This window comes from Cygnus olor, chromosome Z (assembly GCF_009769625.2).
Source record: "Cygnus olor isolate bCygOlo1 chromosome Z, bCygOlo1.pri.v2, whole genome shotgun sequence".
Taxonomy (NCBI): Eukaryota; Metazoa; Chordata; class Aves; order Anseriformes; family Anatidae; genus Cygnus; species Cygnus olor.
The window spans coordinates 20,233,930-20,254,775 of record NC_049198.1 but is presented as its reverse complement, the minus strand read 5'-3'; the positions used below and the strand labels follow the sequence as shown (position 1 = coordinate 20,254,775).

The following is a 20,846-nucleotide window of genomic DNA, read 5'->3' as shown; positions in this document are numbered from 1 at the left end:
TATTGTTTACCTCAACTTTAGTAAAGTTTTTGTCATAGCCTCCCAGATAACCCTCATACACAAACTAATGAAGTAGGGGCTAGATAAATGGACAGTGAGGTGAAAAAGCTTGGAAAACTAGGTCAAAGGCCAAGCCCAAAGGCCTGCAATTAGTGGCTTGAAGCCCAGTTGGACAACAGTCAGTAGTGGTATGCTACAGAGGTTGGTACTGGGGCCAATATGTTTCACATTTTCATTAATGACCTGGATGAGAGAACATTGTGCATATGATACAAAGTCAGGAGGACTGGTTGATACAGCAAATGGTTTTGTTGCCATTCATGATGACCTTAACAGACAAGAGAAATGGGCAGACAGTAATTTCATAGTGTTCAAAAGGGAGAAATGCCAAGTCCTGTACCTGGGAAGGTCCTATGAACCAATGCAGGTTGGGGCATATTGTCTGGAAATTAGCTGGGTAAAGAAGGACCTCGTGGACAACAAGCACAACATGAGGGAGCAGTCTGCCCTTGCTGCAAAAAAGGCCAATGGCTTCCTAGGCTGCATTAGGAAAAGCACTGCCAGTTTGCTGAAGGAAGCTGTCCTCTACTCAGACCTCATGAACGCACATGTTCTGAACTCCTCACTACAGGAAAGACACAGACATACTTGAGCAAGTCCAGTGAAGAGCCACAAACACGGTTAATGAATTGATGCAAGGTATCTTTTTTTTTTTTTTTTTTAAATTCAGAGGGTGGTCAGACATTGGACCACATCTTCCAGAGAGGCTGTGCAGTCTCCATCTGCGGAGAAATCCAGAAACTGACTTGTCACTCCTTGGCAACCTACTGTCTGACTGTGACCTTGCTTGAGGAGAGGGTTTGAAGTAGATCTTCAGAGATCCCTTCCAGACTCAATGGTTAGGTGATTCTGTGATACAAACCTGAGCGAGCTTGGTTCATTTCACTTCCAGGAGATTATGCTGTTCTCTAGATTACTTGACTGTAAGGAGAAAGGTGGGAGAAAACGTGTACCTCAAATTCCTTGCTTTTTATGAAAATGTTGCAAGAACTTTGTTTCCATAAAACATGGAACAGGAACATTTCTAAAATTGAACCATTTGGCAGGGTAGAAAAATAATTTCCTACTCAACTCTGATGACATGATTTTCATGGAAGAAAGTGCACTTGTGTAATGTTATGTAAAATGATGATATGATGGCCTTGCTGTGGAACTGTTTTTTTTTTTTTTTTTCTGAGATTTTAGCTTGAGTTATAATTGAATTAACTCAAGCAATAATAATCAAATGGTGAAGCAGGAACACAGAGATGTAGCATCCCTATCTGTTTCCCCTCTAAGATTACAATCTTGAATGTTATTTTCACTTGAATTTTCATCCATACCCTGGCAGTTCAGCTGAATAAATCATTTAACTCAGTTTGGAGGTTTTATGTGTAGATGGAATCGCCAGAATTAAATTATATTCAAACTGTACCTTGATTGCAATGAAGGAAAGCATTTCTAGAGAGAAGAAAGCTATAGAAATAAATTCATACTCTTGGAGTTATTCATAGAGGCATGTATTTGCATGGATGTTTGGATTTCTGCTCTACAGTGAGCATAGCTTTAAACTTTTATTCCTTCTTTCATTTTACATATATCTGTCTTCTGTTTTGAAAATTTATATATGAAAATGCCTTTTTAATTATCATAGATGTCTTGAGCAGAACTCTTCATATGCTTCAACTGCCATAGTAGGTTCTGTAAGCCTTTCTGATCAACTATTAGGAATTGTTTCTAATTGCCAGGTTTTTGATCTTTTTTTTTTTTTTTAAATAAATCTTGCTTTAATATAGAAGGATTACCCTGAAATTCTGATTTCATTGTGATGTGATTGATTTACTTGTCTTTGTCAAGCTATATTTTTTTCCATTATACACAATAAAATGTTTTTCCTCATTATCACATAATAGAACATAAACATCAAACTTAAGCTGAATGCTCTTACTAGCAAATGTTTTAGCAAATTCCAAACCTGTTTCTTCCAGTTGGATTGACCATAATTCTGCAGTAAATCAATCGCAATTATTTCCTAGTGTGTCATTCTACAGAAGCATTGTTCCATTCTTTTCCCAAATACAATTGTAGACTCTGTTTCTCTTTTCACCTGAGGATAAGAAATAAAGAATTTCCTGGCTTTGCTGTTTCTATACTTTCGAAATTCTTCTGAACATATAGTACAAAAATTCTTTGTCATGGACTGTTCTCTGGTATCTTGAATTACCTGTTTGCAGGGTAATCTGCTGAAAAATAAAGGCTCCTTCTTCATTTGCTGAAAAAAAAAAAAAAGAAAAAAAAAACCTACTTGATAATAATTCCACTAAATCACTTAATTGTTCTTAAGATTTTTCAAAAGATTCTACACTTTACCTAGGAGTATTGACAAGTGCTGACAAATGCACAAAGAAAATATAAAATAACTATACATTTATAATAAGGGCTTTTTAGTGATATATTCCATCTAAGAATAGAGAACTTGTACATTATTGTGGCTATTTCTTGCAAAAAACCCACCCAACCACTCAATAATCAGCAGTGGTCAAAAAGTCATATGGAGTATTAGGGATTACCAGAAAAGTCATACAGGACAAAATATTTACCAGGCAGCTGGTTTAAAGCAAAAGAGAATAATTTTTGACACAAAATATAATTAAATTGTAGAACTAAAAATTATGGAACTTAAAATGAGGTGGTGTAAATAGATTCAAAAAAAGGAGGATAAATTTATGGTACCAAATGACTTGGATGTGTTAGAAAGTGTTTTAAGTCTGCAGATGATACTAAATTCTGAGGGGCTGTTGACTGTCTCAAGGGTAGAGAGGCCTTGCAGAGAGGTCTTGAGAAATTAGAGGGATGAGCAATCCCCAATAGAATGAAGTTTAACAAAAGCAAGTGCTGGATTCTGCCCCTGGGACAGGACAATTCTGGATATACGTACAGTCTGGAGGATGAGAGACTGGAGAGCAGACCTGCAGAAAGGGATCTGGGGGTTTTTGTTGATGGCAAGTTGGACATGAGCCAGCAGTGTGCCTTGGCAGCCAAAGGGGCCAACCGTACCCTGGGGTGCATCGGGCATGGCATTGCTAGTTGGTCTAGGGAAGGGATTGTCCTGCTCTGCTCTGTGCTGGTACAGCCTCACCTCGAGTACTGTGTACAGTTTTGGGCACCACAATATAAAAAGGACATAATACTATTAGAGAGTGCCAAAAGGAGGGCGACAAAGATGTCAAAGGGTCTAGAGAGCAAGATGCCTGAGGAGCAGCTAAGGTCCCTTGGTTTGTTCAGCCCAGAGCAGAGCAGGCTGAGGGGAGGCCTCATGGCGGCCTGCAGCTCCCTCATAAGGGGAGTGGAGGGGGAGGCGCTGAGCTCTGCTCTCTGGGGTCAGCGACAGGACCCGAGGGAACGGCAAGGAGCTGGGACAGGGGAGGGTCAGGCTGGGTGTTAGGGAGAGGTTCTGCACCCAGAGGGTGGTTGGGCACTGGGACAGGTTCCCCAGGGCAGTGGTCACAGCACTGAGCTGCTGGAGCTCAAGGAGGGTTTGGATCAACGCTCTCAGACATGTGGTCTGATTTTTGGGCAGTGCTGTGTGGAATCAGAAGTTGGACTCAATGATCCTTGTGGGTCCTTTCCAACTTGGGATATTCTATGATTCCATGATTCTAGATTGTCATCTGATTCACCTAAACTTTTGTGAAAGTCAGTTTTCCCTATTATTGCAACCAGAGGCCTTCTTCTCTTCTCCAGGCTAAACATCTTCAACTCTCTCAGCCTTTCTTCATATCATAGGTGCTCCAGCCCTCTGATCATCCTTATGGCCCTCCTCTGGATCCAAGTTAACAAGTCCATTTCTTTTCTTTTCCTGGGGGCCCCAGAGCTGTACTTCAGGTGGGCCTCACCATAGTATACAGTATAGTGTAGAGGGGGAGAATAGAGTATAGTATCGAGAGGGAGAATCATCTCCTTTAAACTGCTGGCCCTTCATTTTTTATGCAGCCCAAGATATGGTTGGCTTTCTGGGCTACAGTTGCACACTCCTGGCTCACGTCCAATTTTTCACCCACCAGTACCCCCAAGTCCTTCTCTGCTGCGGGTACTTTATGTACATATTTTTTAAGTTCACATCTTTACAGTAAAAACAAAAACGTAAACAAGTAATAATTGACAGAAAGTCCCTAATGGACGGTGTTTTGGTAAATTTTTTTTTTGGCTTGTGTCCCCTTTGTGTCTGTCTTCATTATTTATAGAAATGTGAAAATACAAGAAACTTTTCACTGTTTTGAACTAAAATACTTCTTCAGCAGAGGCTGTGATCTGCAGGATGCACAACTAAGGAATTAATTGGTTGAATGTGCTCTTTCATTTCCATTGCTAATTATATTTCCACAGAAGACTGTTTAGTATTCTGTAATTTTACTCATAGTTTGTGCAAAAGTGTTCACAAATATACACTGTAAATGTGAACATTAAAAGTTCTGTATTTCCATCTATGACATACAGAAGCATCTGAGATAAAAAAAAAATTGAGGTATGTGTAACATATCCATGGAGAAATTCATAGGGTCTAGTGTTAACTTTTAGTTGTGGTTGTTTAACTATTTTGTTTTTATTAGTCCTTAGTTGGCAATATCCTCTTTTGCATTTTTGTTTGGATATTAGAACTTGTAAAATATGTTGTTATTCAACAGACCTACCAGTTGTTCAAAAACTTAAATCTTCATTTGTTTATCTTTTTAATTGAAAAACTAAGATATATGAAATTAAAGGAAAAGGTTATACCAGCTATTTGAAACAAATCAAGTTGGCATACTTTTGCTGTTGGCGGCAGTTTAATAACTGGGTTTTAAGACTACAGTTTAAAGACTAGAAATATCCAGAAATACCAATATCCAGAAATATCAATATTAAAAATTCTTTTAAGTGTTCAAAGCTCTTTTATGAAAGAAGTTGTTTAAGAAAGGCAAAACCTTTATCTTCTGCGAGGTGGGATGGAAGACTCAGTCCTATAGTTTGCCAGACTTAGTAAGCCATCTCTTTGCAAGTGTGCTAGAAATGTCTTTAAATGCTGTCAGAACAGTAAACACACTGTAAATACCTTTTTACAAGTATATGTCTAAGAAGTTAAAGAATCTAGAGCAGAAGACTGTCTTGGGTCCTGGAGTCTGAAGTTTACTAGAGAGTTAGCAGATTTTCTCTGATGTTAATCTAGTTCCATGACATCTTCTCAATGTTCAGATGAGATGGATTTGATTTTGCAAACTTGAGAATACCTAAGTATTCTGAAAAATATAAAAATATTTACTGAGAATGTAGATGGGCTGAATCTGTTTTCAATGTGTATGCTTAAGTGATTGTATGAGCTGCTAAATATGATTTTTGGAGTTGAAAAGTAGGAGGTAAAGACTTCTGGGAAAACCTTTATACTCAGAACTCTATCTGGATTAGCACTGGAAAACATGAATTTTCCTTGGATTTTCCTTGAATTTTCCTTACATGGAAGAACTTCTGTCCATTGTTTTGCTATGGCCATGTCATACAATCAAACTCAATGGTCAGGGTTTCCCAGTTTTTTGTAATGTGCTTGGAATGTCATGGCTCTATTTCAGGACATATATTAAAACAAACAAACAAACAAAAAAACCACCTTACTAATAAATCAAGTTATTTCCAGATGTTGAATTAGATCAACAAAAGCACAACTGTCCAGCATTTCTGGTAGAAAAGCCAAAACACAATTTAGGAGATGAAAGAAAAATGTTGGCATTAATTTTTTCTAAGCTTTCTCTTGTATGCCCCTGTTAAGGGTGGATTTACTGCGAAGTAAAACGTAGAAAGAAAGATTTGACGTCTGTGATGCCACATAACTCTTTTCCTTATGAAAAAGGAAAAGGAACAGAAGAAGCACTTGTGTATTTGTCCATTTTATGAACTGTACTTTTTGCATGTGTTCATCATAGCTTCCTTCCCAAGCAGAGAGGCATCTACCTGAGCACACTACGTCACTACCTGGAAAACTCCAGGTAACAGGAAGCAAACAGATTTTAAAACCATGAATACCAAGCCATAGGGCTAATATGGGCAAACATTTATCTCTTGGTTTTAAATTTGCCGTTAAGAGGCTAAATCTTGCACTACCTTTTTCAGAATATTTGTACAAATCAGCAGCTGCCTGATACACATGTTCTCAGATAATCTCATAGCATTTGAGATTATTTCTGAATGAGGTCCTCCTATGCAATTGATAATTCATGTTGAAGCTGCAGTTAGTGTAATTCTGCCTTACTGAAACCCACAAAACCTAAAACTTTATACTTACAGTTTTTCATTATATGTACAGTGGAAAGTTCAGTACTCTTGGCATAATCTCCTACATGAGCTGATCTGAAATACCAAACTGTTCATAACATTACCATGACTTTGACTAACTCGCTTTGAGGTTTTGGGTGGATTTTTTTTCTTCTTCTTAGTTTTGGCCTTTGGAATGTTGTTGTTGTTATTATTATTGTCATTATTAATTAATTAATTTATTTATTCATTGCCAAGCATCTGACTAACTGCAGTCATCCTGTTAATCCTTTCAAAAACCTTGTAAAACTAGTCACATAAGGTAAAAAATAAGAACTTGTAGGTAAATTTCTGACTGAATTACTGCAAAACTAGGAAAGCCTATCTAATAATTGAATACCTGGGCTGAGGATGTTGGAAATGGACTGTTCTGAGGCCAATACCCTGGATTTTGTACCTCTGAGACCTACCCAAGAATAAAGCTTAGGACTCTGTTGAGTTCACTGGCTTTCTGCCTCAATGACATTCATATGCATATAGCATTAATTTTATCATCATTTTGTGTCAGTGGTTTACTAGAAAATCAGATTCACTGTTCTTATATTTTTACTTTAATGTTATATTTCTTTATGTTAATGTAAAGCTAGACATTAGACATTTAGGCTGGACATCAGGAAGAGGTTCTTCACCGAAAGGGTGGTTGCACACTGGAACAGGCTCCCCAGTGAAGTAGTCACTGCACCAAGCCTGTCTGAATTTAAGAAGAGATTGGACTGTGCACTTAGTCACATGGTCTAAACTTTTGGGCAGACCTGTGCGGTGCCAGGAGTTGGACTTGATGATCCTTATAGGTCCCTTCCAACTCGAGATATTCTATGATTCTATGATTCTATGATTCTAATGTGATTTGTTTCCTTTTACGAAGTTTATATGCTCACTCTTATATTGGAATTTGGGTCATCTAACTTGTTCTCTTGCAAAAGTTGTTCTTCTAGTCCTTTAGGACTTCCCTTGCTTTCCAAGATTTGTTACTGTTAGAAGAGCTAAAGTAGTCAGCCAACTTTCTTAGGGTTTTTCAGCAGAAATAATTTGATATGCAGACTTGAAGTTTTCTTCTTAGAAAACTGTCCATACTAATGGCCTGGAAAGTGTTTCCTCTTCCTCTGCTTTGAATAAATCATTTTCATCCACCCAAGTACAAAACAGAAATAAACATGGGTATTTTTTTGCACCATTAACAATTCCACTATCTCCATCTAATTAACTATACTATTAGTAAGACTTTTTATTTTCTTATGTACATCAATACTTCTTAACTTGTGCTGAGATTTACGTAACCACATTTTAAACTGTATAATTATTTCAAACTGCTCAAAGAAAGATACAGCAACAGAATTATCCTGGACATGTTTTAGAGGTGTTTTTCCACTAAAAATATTTGCATCACAGACAAAGAAGGGAAAGTATTGCCTGATTGTGTAGAAGTTCATTTTATGTAACTGTGAGATTAAGTGTATGAATCATCATTATTTTCTCTTTTTCCATATTGGAAATAATGAACAGCAATGAATCTAGTCACACTGAAATGCAGTCTTGAAATGATGTGTGAATAATATAGGCTCATTTATTTTTTAATAAAAATTAAAGAATCCAAGAGCAAGAACATTGTATTGGTTTAATACAGCCTTCTTTGGTTATATTTCCAAAGTATTAAGATGGTTATTGTTGAAGAAAAAGTGGAGAATATATAGGAATGGAAAATAGAGAGCTGCCTGAAAGAAGGATAGCGTGTTTGATCTAGATCTAAAATACCTATGCTAATAAACAGTGCTAGCGTCAAACACACTAGTAGCTAGATAAGAATTGTTTTATCAATTCTTTAGGTATAGAAGCTAAGGCATAGTGATTGCGATAGAGTTGCCAGTGTAACAAAGAACATCCACATTAAAGCTGAGAAGAAAATCCAGGTATTAATACTCTCAAGTCAGCACCTGTTTCTCTGTGACTTGTAAATATATTGCTGGCATCTAAAACAGACAGGTTAGACTGTCTGTTTAGGTGAACTATTTGAACACTTTAAATTATAGTAAATACTACTGTGTCAGCTTCTGGTAAGATGTGAAATAATAATTATCTATTCCAACTAAAAGTATACATCAGATATTTGGGAAGTTTACCTAAAGAAAATGGTGCAAATGAGAGAATGATTTTGTACAGAAGTAAGTAGAATTATTAAGTGTGATTATTTTCTGACTCAGGCCAACCAAAGAGCTGAGTCAAGAAGCTGTTTTGTAGGTGGGCTAGAAACAACTGCATCATTCATTAGCAGAAACTATTTCCTTCATGTGTCAAACCTCCAAATTGAGTTTTCGTTGTGGCCTCTGGTTCTTTGGCGCTTAGTATGCCTCTGGGCTGCAAACAAACTGAGATGATTATTTTTATCTATTTTTTAGCTACCTTCTACTGTTGTGTGGGCATAAATGTGTTTTATGACATGATAATGCGAGAGCACATACAGAGGTTAAGAGACTACCTATTTTTCCTGATAAGTATTCTTTTAGAGAGCACAGTGCTGTGTGTCAAAAGTTTTTAGAAGAGTGACTGCAGTGCTTTTCTTTTTTTTTTAAAGCACTTGGAAGTCTCCTTATTTGCTCTTGGAAGAGAATAGGTAAACTTTAAGATGTCAGTAGTCATTTGATCCACCTCACAAAACTGAGGAGCAGATGGGAAAGGATAGGAGGGCGTGTCAGGGTGGGTTGGTTAGGGATGATTCAACAACTGGCACCACACAACTGCTTTGTTAGAGATGCACACTGTGATACTTCTGAAAAATGTTTTTCAAAGAAAAACTAAGGTAGGTGACTAACAGATAATCTTGTTAAGTCTACCAAGAGGTCTGCAGTGAAATGGCAAAAACAACAAAAAATCTGTATTTCCATGTCAGGGCTGTTTGATTTTGCCTTCTCTCAAGCTGTTTTTGTTTTTCCAGCAAGTTTGTGATATGTGACTGACTTCTGTTCCTTAGCTTGCAACCATTTATTGTTGCACAGAAATCCATGCCTAGTAATGAGCAATTACTGGTAAGAACTAAGAAACATACCTGCTAATTAGAAGGCTAGCAAATCATCTTATGAGCAGTAGCTTAGCCAAGAAATGATTCATCGTTATTAGCTGAGGGACTTCAGGAAGAAATGGAATAAGGAGGCAGATACTTTGAATGACCCAGCCTGGAATATGCTCTTTACAAAAAGAGCTGAAGTAGGTTAATTGGTATCTAAAAGGATGTCACGTCCTAGAATTCAATTAACTGGTTACAGGGCAGGGATTAATGGAGGGTCTCTCAGACCTCTAATGTAAAAAAGAAAGCCTAAAATGTTCTCTTTGACTGATTTCATTAGCAAACACCTTATAGGAACTTTCTTTCGCTTGTGTACACTCAGAGATCCGAAATGTCATCAGCAGAACTGTTCATTGGAGTTTGTTTTTATTAGCAATTATGGTATTGGATGACATTATGTAGCATGTCAGATACTTGCCCTTCCAAAGCTTGTTTGTCATTCTTGGTGATTTTGTTCTAATTGGCAGCATTAGCTGTTCTTATACTTGCCCAACAACTTCTTAATGGAATACTGTTTTAAGTTAAAGGAAAGCTTTAGCTGCAACCTTTGATAACATACCTATATCAGTTGTCTTTCTTAGGATAAATATTTTTACAATTCTAGCCCAAGATCCTTCAACTGTTAACAAGAAGTAGTCAATTTTCACTGATCAAAATGTGATGGTAAACTTTCTTTTGAAATAACTGCACTCATACTTCAGACCTCAGATGCATCTGTTGCCATCCTTGTGAAAATCTGCATCAGGACAGTCATAAAGTAAACCTTTGGGAAAAAAAAAAATAATAACCATAATAAAAAAAAAAGGTATTCTTCAATCCTGTTTTGTCCTGGAAAGTAGGACTTCACTGTGCACCATGGTGAGCTGGGAAGACAAATGCCATAACTCTGATTGCTGTATTCTTCTTCCTCCTTTTCCCGAGCTTTTATTGCTGAGTGTGATTCCATATGGTATGAAGCACCCTTTTGGTCAGTTCTGGCCACCTGTCCTGGATGTGGCCCCTCCAGGCTTCATGTGCATCATCCCTGGGGGTGCAGCATGAGAAACAGTAAAGGTCTTGATGTTGTCTAAGTACTGCTCAGCAACAGATAAAACAGGAGTGTGTTATCAACACTGTTTCCGTCACAAATTTCAAACATAGTACTGTATGGTTTGCTGTGGAGAAGATTAACTCCATCCCAGCCAGAACCAGTACAGATGCCAAAGCAAATAACAGAAATCAATTGTGCATTTGTCTGTCTCCTCACAGAATGGCTCCTCTGGGAGCCCTTTGGCTGATGTTGAGAAAATATAAAGTTATCCTATTCGATTCAAGAAATGGGCTGGAGCAAAAGGCTGGGGAAGGTAAAAAGAAAAGTGAGTGAGGAAGACAAATGTGTATAGTGGAAGTGGATTTTAAGGTAGTAGAGGAAAAACTGAGTTTAGGTTGCAAAAGTAGTGTGTAGAAAACATCTTTTTCTGTGGAAAATGCATGGTACTGAAACACCCACGAGCCTGTAACCTCTTTATTGCTCAGCTGTGCCACTTCAGCAAGATGCTTTTGAACCTCTCCGGCTACTTCTCTGGAGGGAGTGGGAGGAATAGGACATGGGATATGTAATTCCTCACCAAGAAGAAATTACCATCTGTGTATTCTCTGCAACCTTTTGGATGAGCATTTCTGCTATGTAAAGCTCTGATAGTCCCTTGCAAAACATAACGTTGACCAGGGATGACAACATGTTGCAGAGGCTTGGGAAGGAGGGACAGTCTTGGAATAAGAGAGCAGGAAAAAACTAAAATACTTGGCCAGAAACAGAATCCAGAACTCTGACAGAAAAAAATAAAAAAATAAAAAAAATCAGTAGTCCTTGAATCTCATGGTTTCCCACATACCGATATCTGGAGGATCTGCTGGAAAAGTGTCTGTTTCACATTGGCTACAGGTCTAAATAATAGACTAGCTAACAACAACTTATTTGCTTGCATGTCATTGTTTTTGTGGTCAACCTGAAGGTTCAGGTTAGCAGAGAAATGAAGTTTGTGTCAGTGTAACCCCCCAGGATGGAAATGTGCCATCTTTTTCAGAAAGAAAATTAAATGTTATGTGCCAAATTTGTCATAAAAATCATGAAGGTAGAAAGCCAAGCACCCAGAAATCAGGCAGTGTCAGAATTAGCTATACATGGTTTATTTGTGTCACTGTGCTTATATTATGACATGCAGTATGTATAGTATGATATGCAATAATGAGATAATCATATATTCTCTTAGACATGATTTCTGCTTCATTCACCTTATAGGCAAAAGCTGCTGTAGGAATCAGTAAGGACTGTGTAGTAATGGTAACTATAGTCTTCTTCCCATGTTTTGCAGAACTTGAAAGATATTGAGCAAAAGTTTTGGAAGGTTTGGAGTGAGTGAAACAATGGTTTGAAAGCTAAACTAATCGACTCTTCTCTGAGAGAAAATTTGCTTCTGTTCCCGGTTAGACCACAGAACCACTGTCTAACACTAAATAAATTGCTTAAGGAAAACTTTTTGTCCAGTTATCTTTTTGTTGTTTTCTAAACATTACTACTGTGAACCAGTAGTGCTACCTGCAAACATGCTATAATCTTGAAAATGAAATTTAGAGGAAAATGCACTTGACGTTAAGAGCAAGCTAATATGAAGTGTTCTGAAACTTGTGTTACCCAACTTTGTTACCCAAAATGAGAGGCTCATTTTCAGTTTATTTCTTTGTTTCTCTGATTCTTGCCTATAAAAAAATAGTGCAGAGCTTGCTGGATATTGTAGCTATCTTTTAGTCAGTGAAAGAAGCGATTAAAAGTGCTTTTTAGAGCAGCTATGGACTAATAACAGAAGAGACTAATCAAGTTATTGACATTGTGGGTGAATCTATGAAAGCACTAACGTCTTTTAAAAAGAAGATTTTTGGTGTGGCTGTCTGAAATCCAGGTTGCAAGATAACAGGCGGTCACAAAAAGAACCAGGGACAAGCAAAGGCAACCACGGAAGCACCTTCGTTATGGGTCTGTGAGAAAACCAGTGGAGGGATCTTTACTATATTCACAGGCTTTTTGTCTCTGCTTTTTAATCTTAAATACTTGCCAAAGTTGTTGTGTAGTGATTGTGGGGTGTACATTAGAAGTTGACTTCAGAATTGGGTTCTGTAAGTGATGAGCAGTCAAGGACCAGGTAAAAAGTTTAACTGGTCATTCTGATTTATCTAATTAATTAATCTAATTAATCTAATAAATCCAAATTCTTTCTTTTATCACGGTGATCGTCTCGTGACATAGATATTAATGTAGTATATGATAATTTACATATGTGTACAATCTGTCTATCTGACATTCATGTCTTACTGCTGAGAGTGCTGGAGCTGAAAATGTCTTTTATGTGCAGCTGTGGTGTGGCTTTGATTTCTATACCTGAGTAAATGCAAGAAAGGCAGTGGAACATGGCCAACATCAGCTATGTTTTTTTTCATGTATTTCTGAAAAGTCAAGTCTATTACAACTCCTTGTGATGCTTCATTGTTTGCTATTTACCTTTACCCATCTGGTAATTACAGGTTCATAAAAGTATCCTCTTTATCCTCATGTGGCTTCATACTCTGTAATTAAATGTTTCCATTTTTGTTTCTAACAATCTTGTTAGTAACTTTTGAGTTTTGCATACAGTGATAACATTTTAAGTATGTATACATTCATACATGTGACCTGTCCAATCTCCTTGAAGGTACACAAATGAAAGCTTCTTGGCCTCTATTTGACTTTCTCATAGTCCTGATAACAAGATAGTCCAGATCCAAACAAGAATTTACTTTGTCTTCAGTATGCCATATCCCATTTTTATATATACATAGATTTATATTGTCTCTTTTCGATCTCTCTTTGGAGGCCCTTGTATCATCAAATGTCTGTCACTCCGTACCAACATTTCCCTGAATATCTTATTAGGAAAATGTTGTAAAATAAAAATTCTTTATACAGAAGAATAAATAATAAAAATATTCTTATTTCTTCACTTATATTCTGAATTTCCTGATTATTCAGTCCTGAATTTGCAACTTGTTTGATTTTTTTCTTCAGTGTGGCAAATCTCCCTGAACAGACCATACTCTTAATAAAATACTCTTTTGGATTCAAGTCAGGAAATCTGGGCTGGATGAAAAGACTGCTAGCTGGGCAGAAAGTTCCACTGCTAGGATCAAATGGTGGAGAATGATTGCTCAGCATCTGGCTGGCAGCTGGTAATGAGCATATTGACATGAGCAGTCGATACCACAGCCCATGCTGAAGTGCAGAGTTTGGTACCCGGATGGGATAACCTGAAGCACTGGCACAGGCAGGGAAGTGACTGATGGGGTCACAACCCTGCTGAAAAGGACTCGGGGACTTCAATGGATTGCAGGGTGGATATCAGCCAAGCAGTGTATTCTCATCATAAATAAAGCAAACTGCATGCCAGGGTGACTGTGGCCAGCAGAGCAAGGGACATGCTGGGAGCCCAGGAGAGGGCTACCAGGATGGTGAGAGCCTAGAACACCTGCTCAGCGAGGAGTGCTTGAGGGAGCTGATTTGTTTAGTCCTCCGTGTTGCAGGGGAAGGCCATCTAATAGCAGCCTACAGCTACTTGAAGGGTAGCTGCAAAAGACATCAAATCTGAGCTCTTCTTGACAGTGGCATGCTGTATAATGAGGGCCGAGGGGCAGGGGTCCCCAGTTGGGATGTTCATGTTGAAGATCAGGAAAGTCTTCTTCATAAGGAATGTGGTGCAGCACCGGATCAGGTTATCCATGGAGGCCAGAGAATGTCTGTTGGAGGATCTTTGTTGGAATTTTTTATTGTTGAAGGTTTCTGAGCCTGAGACAATGCCATGGCTGATGTGACCTGGTGTTGCTGATTTTGAGTGGGTGGTTGGACTGGACAACTTCAAAGGGCCCTTCCAAACGGCATTTCTATGATTCTGTGAGTAAACATAATGCTCCTTACAACACAAATAAGGCATTAACTAACAATCCATATTTTTCTTTTGTTTTGCCAAAATGCATAAAATCAATTTGATCATTATTTCCTAGTTTAAATGCCTGAGTATTCGTACCTCAATAGGTGACCTCTTTTTCCACAAATTGATTTAATTTCCCTTTACATCTAGTTGAAATATGCATTAGGTGATTACTGTTTGATTTCTTAAAAGCTCGGTCTTAATATTTGGGCCAGAATTCTTCCCTTTCCCTGATAGTTTGCATTATGCCATACATTTCTACCTGTCTGTTTTTTTCATATGAGTCAATTAAGATGTTCAGTGAGTTCACTTTCTCATTTCAGCTATCTGATTCTGATCGTCTGTAGCTGCAGTTCAAGGATTTTTATGGTTTTCAAACCTGCCCCAAAATCAACTGTTTTTCATTGTTGAAGTGAATCAAATAATCTCTTGTGATAGACTACTTTTAGCTCTGATATCAGCATTTTTTTTTGTTTCTTGCAGAGCTATAATTAATTTCATTATTATTTTTTAATTTATTCAGCTGCCTTGGATATTCACTATGCATACGCTGAAAATACAAGCCTGAAGTTAAACTTCTCCCTGGATGACTATAACACATTAATTTGTGCAGTATTTTTGCAGTGATTGATTTTGCTGTGCGTTTGCTTCAGAGTACATGCATTAATGCATACCATTTTATAATCCTTGTTTTCTTAAACTACATTACAGCTAGATTAAGAAAAATAGCTGAATTATAAATTTAGATTTTATGATTAAAAATCTAATTAGAAATAGTTTGCTCACAGCAACTGCTCAAGCTCCGAGTATAAATGGAGCATATTAATGTTACTCATCGTGAAAGGTGGTTCATTAATAGGTCTCCTTATGTGCACAAAATAGACACATTGCCATGCAAGCTTTCCTTGCATCAGTCCTCATGAAACAGCACAGACTGAAGGCCATGCCTGTGCTATAAGTGTAATTGCAATTGTAATGTGGGCATACCATAGTATACCATATTGACCATACCATACATATGAATTCTAGTTGGCAGAGGCAGTGTACCAGTCTCAAGTCAGGTATTTGGACCTGACCTACGTGGAATAGTATATAGCTACATATGCTGTATTTCACATTCTTAGTTTAGATGTATAACATCTTTAGACTTGCTCAGAACTTGGGTTTCTTCACAGGACTGTCATCAAGGCTGTAGTTGCAGACAGAGATATCTATGCTGGGGAATTTATCAAGAGGTGGTAAGAGACTGAGTAAGACATGGAGAGAAAAATCAATTTCCTCTCATTATTTCAACAGGATTTGCAGAAGATCTTAGAAAAGTAATTCTTTGCAAATTTTCTCTTAAAATGGTGAGCTTTCTTAGAAGTTCCAAAAATTTTCTGAAGAATTTTTCTTCCCTTTCAGTAAGTATAGTTTGGAGCTTTCTTTCCTAGATTGGCTATCATTCATCCATGACCCAGAAAATATGACCAGCGTTTTAGATGATTAAATTAAAAATAATGTTTACTGATGTTTTGCCTTAAGATTTTGTAAGGGCCACACCTTCAGAAGTTCTAGTTATTCACTCTTTTCCAAGGACTGCAGTGGTTGTTTTAAGTGCTCATCACTTACTATTGGCATGAAATTATTGTGTGCAAGAGAGAAAGGCGGGAGTTAAAACAGCTGCAGAAATCTTTTAAATATGATTTAATAAGAGAACTTAGGGTGATTTTTTTCCTCTTTTCAAGCTAGAGGTGCATAGTTACAATCTCTGACTACTATTTTTATTCTATGATTGCTATTTGGACTCTCACTTCCTCCAAAGGTAAACAATCTGCAGGGAAGCAAGCATATTGTAGGACAGAAATTTGTCTAATGCAGAACACTTTGCCCCCCATATAGGTAGAAGTACATATTTTAGGTAGCAGTGTCTTTATCTCCTCTTAAAATAGATTCCTGTTGGCTTTTAAAGCACCAAATTACTTAAACGCTAGAAAATGCTAGTGCCTGGTAGGCTGGATTTTTCTAAGAGGAGGAAAAGGATTTTTGCACACGAGTTAGCAGGTCTGATCGATTGGGCTTGAAACTAGATTTGAAGGGGGAAGGGGATAAAACCAGGCCCACTAGTGATAAGCTATGGGACAGCTTGCCAAAATCTGAGCAACTGTGTGAAAAAGGAATCCTTCAGCGTGCTCCATGATGTGCTGGGTACAATGAAGCGCATTTGAAGTGTTTCTACACCAATGCACACAGCATGAGGAACAAGAAAGAAGCTAGAAGCCCTGGCTCAATCCCAGAGCTATGATATTACTGGCATAAGTGAAAGCTGGTGGTATGAGTCCTGTGGCTAGTGTGTTGCAATGGACAGTTATAGGCTCTACAGAAGAGATAGGCAGGACAGGCGAGGCAGGGGTGCGGCACTCCATGTAATGGAGGGTCTGGACTGTGCAGAGCTTGCAGTTGGCAATTACATGGTTGAGAGCCCCTGGGTAAAGATTAAGGGACAAGCAAGTAAAGGAGATGTCATTGTAGGAGTCTACTGTAGACAATCCCACCAGGTTGATAGCATCAATTAATTATTGTTTAAGGAACTAAGAGATACCTCTAGATCAGCTGCCCTTTTCCTTATGGGTGACTTCAACTTGCCAGACATGAAGTGAGAGTTTCACACAGATGATGTAAACAGGTCCAGGAAATTCCAAAAACACCTTGATGATAACTTCTTGGTACAGGTACTAAGGGAATCAACTAGGAAAGGTGCCCTCCTAGATATGTTATAAACAGAGAGGGTCTCCTGGGTGAAGTGGCAATTGGTGGCCGTTTTGAACATAATGACCATGAAGTAGGTGAGTTTAAAATCTTTGGTGATAGGAGGAAAAATTCCACCAAAACTTCAACCCAACATATGGGGAGAGCAGACTTCAGGCTGCTCAGGGAACTAGTTATTAAGGTCCCCTGGGAAAAAGCTTTTGAAGGTGTTGGGGTCCATCAGTGCTGGTTGCTTTTCAGGTGCCACCTCCTAAGAGCACCTGCTAAGAGCACAGGAACAGGCAATTCCAAAACATTTTAAGTCAAGCAGAAGGCTGTCTTGGCCGAGCAGAAACCTTCTCTCAGAGCTTAGATGGAAAAAGAAAGCGTATGGCCACTGGAAGTGAGGTCGAGTGACATGGGAGGACAGCAAAGATGTTGTTCGCCTTTGTCGGCAGAAAATTTGTGTGGCCAAAGCTCAATTAGAGTTGAAGCTGGCCAGTATTGTGAGGGACAATAATTTCTTGTTTATTTATTTTTATTTTTTTAGTATGTTAAAAGCAAAAGCAGGACCAGAGAATGTATTGGTACATTACTTGATGAAGATGGTCACCTCACAAACAGGGACATGGACAAAGCAGAGACATTTAATGCCTTTTTTGCCTCTGTCTTCAACACTGATAATGGGCTCAGAAAGCCCAGGTGCCCTCAAATGGAGAACCATGTCTACAGTAATGATAAACTTGCTGTTTATCATTCAAGTCCTGAAATTGTGCAGGACTTGCTGCTTCAGCTGGGGGCCTGATGGGATGTTTTCCATGATACTCAGAGGACTGGATGATGTCATTGTAAGACATCTCTCAATTATTTTTCAACAGTCTTGGGAATGTGAAGAGGTCTCAGTTGACTGGAAGCTGGCAGATGCTGTTCCAATTTTCAGGAAGGGCAAGAAGGAAGACCCTGGTAGTTACAGGCCTGTCAGTCTCACTTCAGTGCCTGGCAAATTTATGGAAAAGTTAATTCGGGAGTTACTTAAAAACACCTGAAAGACAACACAGTCATTGGTCACAGCCAACACAAGTTCACAAGGGGAAGGTCCTGCTTAAAAAACTTAATTTCATTTTATGACAAGGTTACCCAAGGGAAGTCAGTTGATATAATCTTTTTGGATTTCAGCAAAGCTTTTGATACAGTTTCTTAGCGTATCCTTCTGGACAAAATGTCCAGAACACACCTGTATAAATACATAATGTGATGGGTGAAAAATTGGCTGATGGGTTGGGCTTAAAGGGTTATAGTAAATGGGGTTACATCAGGCTGGCAGCCAGTCACTGGTGGGGTTCTGCAGGGCTCCATTTTAGGGCCAGTTCTCTTCAATGTTTTCATAAATGACTTGGATGCAGTACTTGAAGTTATACTGAATAAGTTTGTGGATGAATATGAATTGGGAAGGAGCTGTTGACTCCCTCAAGGATAGAGAGGCCTTGCAGAGAGATCTTGACAAATTAGGGGGCTGGGCAGTCCCCAACAACATGAAATTTAACAAGAGCAATGCCAAATTCTGCAACTGGGAAGGACAGCCCTGGGAATATATACAGACTGGGGGACAAGAGGCTGGAGAGCAGTCCCGCAGAGAGGGAGGTGGGGGTTCTGGTTGATGGCAAGTTGAACATGAGCCAGCAGTGTGCCCTGGCAGCCAAAACAACCAACTGTACCATGGGTAACATCAAGCACAGCATTGCTAGCCAGTCAAGGGAAGCAATTGTCTCGCTCTGCCCTGGTGCGGCCTCACCTTGAGTACTGCATGCAGTTTTGGGCACTACAGCATAAGAAGGACATAAAACTATTAGAGAGCGTCTAAAGGAGAGATACAAAGATGTCAAAGTGTCTAGAGGGCGAGATGTTTGAGAAGTGTCTGAAGTCACTTGAGGGGAGGAGACTGAGGGGGAGGCCTCATGGCAGCCTGCAGCTTCCTCATGAGGGGAGCGGAAGGGTAGGCGCTGAGCTCTGCTCTCTGGGGACAGTGACAGGACCCGAGGGAACAGCATGGATCTGGGACAGGGGAGTGTCGGGATGCGTGTTAGGGAAAGGTTCTTCACCCAGAGGCAGCCGAGCACTGGGACAGGCTCCCCAGGGCCCAGGTCACGACACATCCTGCTGGACTTCAAGAAGGGTTTGGACAATGCTCTCAGACACATGGTCTGATTTTTGGGTGGTGCTCTGTGGAGCCAGGAGTTGGACTCAATGATCCTCGTGGGTCCCTTCCAACTCGAGATATTCTATGATTCTATGAACTTTTTTATTGTATGTTTTCACTTTTTTGCATTTCCTCAACGATAATGAGGTGTAACATTTATAAGAAAAGTTTATGGAGAGGAATTAAAGGGGCAATTAAATTGACATTATAGGTGTTTTCTTACATGATTGGTATTTTTTTACCTGATAATAGGTTTCAGAAGAAACACTCCATCACTGCAGTGAGGAGGAAGAGTCTTACCAGGGAATGGAGCCCTATCTTGTGCGGAGATTATCATCCCGTAATATCCAGCTTCCCCCTCTGGCTTTCAGGCAGCTAGAGCAGGCAGACTGGGATAAAAAGAATGATACTGAAACTATTTCAAGACCTACAACTCTTCCACTGAGGATTCCTCCTCTGATTGCCATTACATCTGCAGAGTCCAGCAGGTAAGGTCCAGGAATTTCTTTTTCATTTTACATTTTCACTGGTAGTTGCAGGGCAGTAGGTGCTTCTTCTAGGACATAAGTTTATTTTCTATATTCCTTTAATAAAGATATGAAAGTCTAATGTTTTTTTTGAGAGATGAATACAATGTCATTTAGTAAGGGTCCAAAGAGAGACTGGTGTCTTGATTTTTTTTTTTTTGGTTGGTTGGTTGTTTTCTTTCCATGGAGGCAAGATTGGTCTGAGGTCTGGAAGTAAAGTAAGTGTAGAGGCAAGGGTAGCAGTTCACATTGCTGGTCTTTCTGAATTTCAGGATATTGGTCTTTGAAACTTGAATTGTATGTGAGATGCCCCATATAAACTGTGAAATACCCAGGAGGTACTGGAGAGATTTTGTTACCTCTAGGAACACCAAATGAAAAAAAGTACGTATGCTCCTGATGTGGTAGAAAGTCAGATAGCAGAGTGAAAAATAAATACTTATGCCCTATGAAAAAGTCCAACTGATTGTTGATTTCTGGAGACTGCAGTTTGTGAGGCTGGATTCAAATGTGCATTAGAAAGACAGTTCAATGGCTTTTCAAATAAAGAACAAACCCAAAACATACTGGTTATTATGAATAGCTATCTGCTGTACCCAGAGATTGATGTCCTTTGAGAGGCTTCTCTGCATCTAAGAATGTTGTGGGCATTACAGACATCAGAGATAACTTTGTATTCTGCTTATGGCTTCCATTCCTGTGGTTGACAGAATTTGTTCTGAAACTGGACAAAGCAATGTTTATCCATGTGTAAGTTTATTTCTGAGAGTAGCAGAGAAACAGCAGATCTACAGACTATTGAATGGAGGTGCCAGGCTGTTTAAACAAACAAATGAAGCAGAACTGAACACAACAGCAGAAGCAATTATAATTTTGATGTTTCTTGGTAATATACAATCTTTAGCTCTTATGATTCTTTCTTAGCTAAAGAGCAATTATGCTGCTACAGGAAGAATATTATT

General features: G+C 38.8%; 1 protein-coding gene across 2 annotated transcripts in view; it reads left to right on the top strand.

The window, feature by feature from the left end:
* PDE4D (phosphodiesterase 4D) overlaps positions 1-20,846 on the top strand; it is a 546,954-nt gene that overhangs the window by 72,947 nt on the left and 453,161 nt on the right. For both annotated transcript variants that reach the window (XM_040542116.1, XM_040542125.1), the window contains exon 3: positions 19,610-19,845. In XM_040542116.1, coding sequence (XP_040398050.1) covers positions 19,610-19,845 — 236 coding nt within the window. The remainder of the gene's footprint in view (positions 1-19,609; positions 19,846-20,846) is intronic.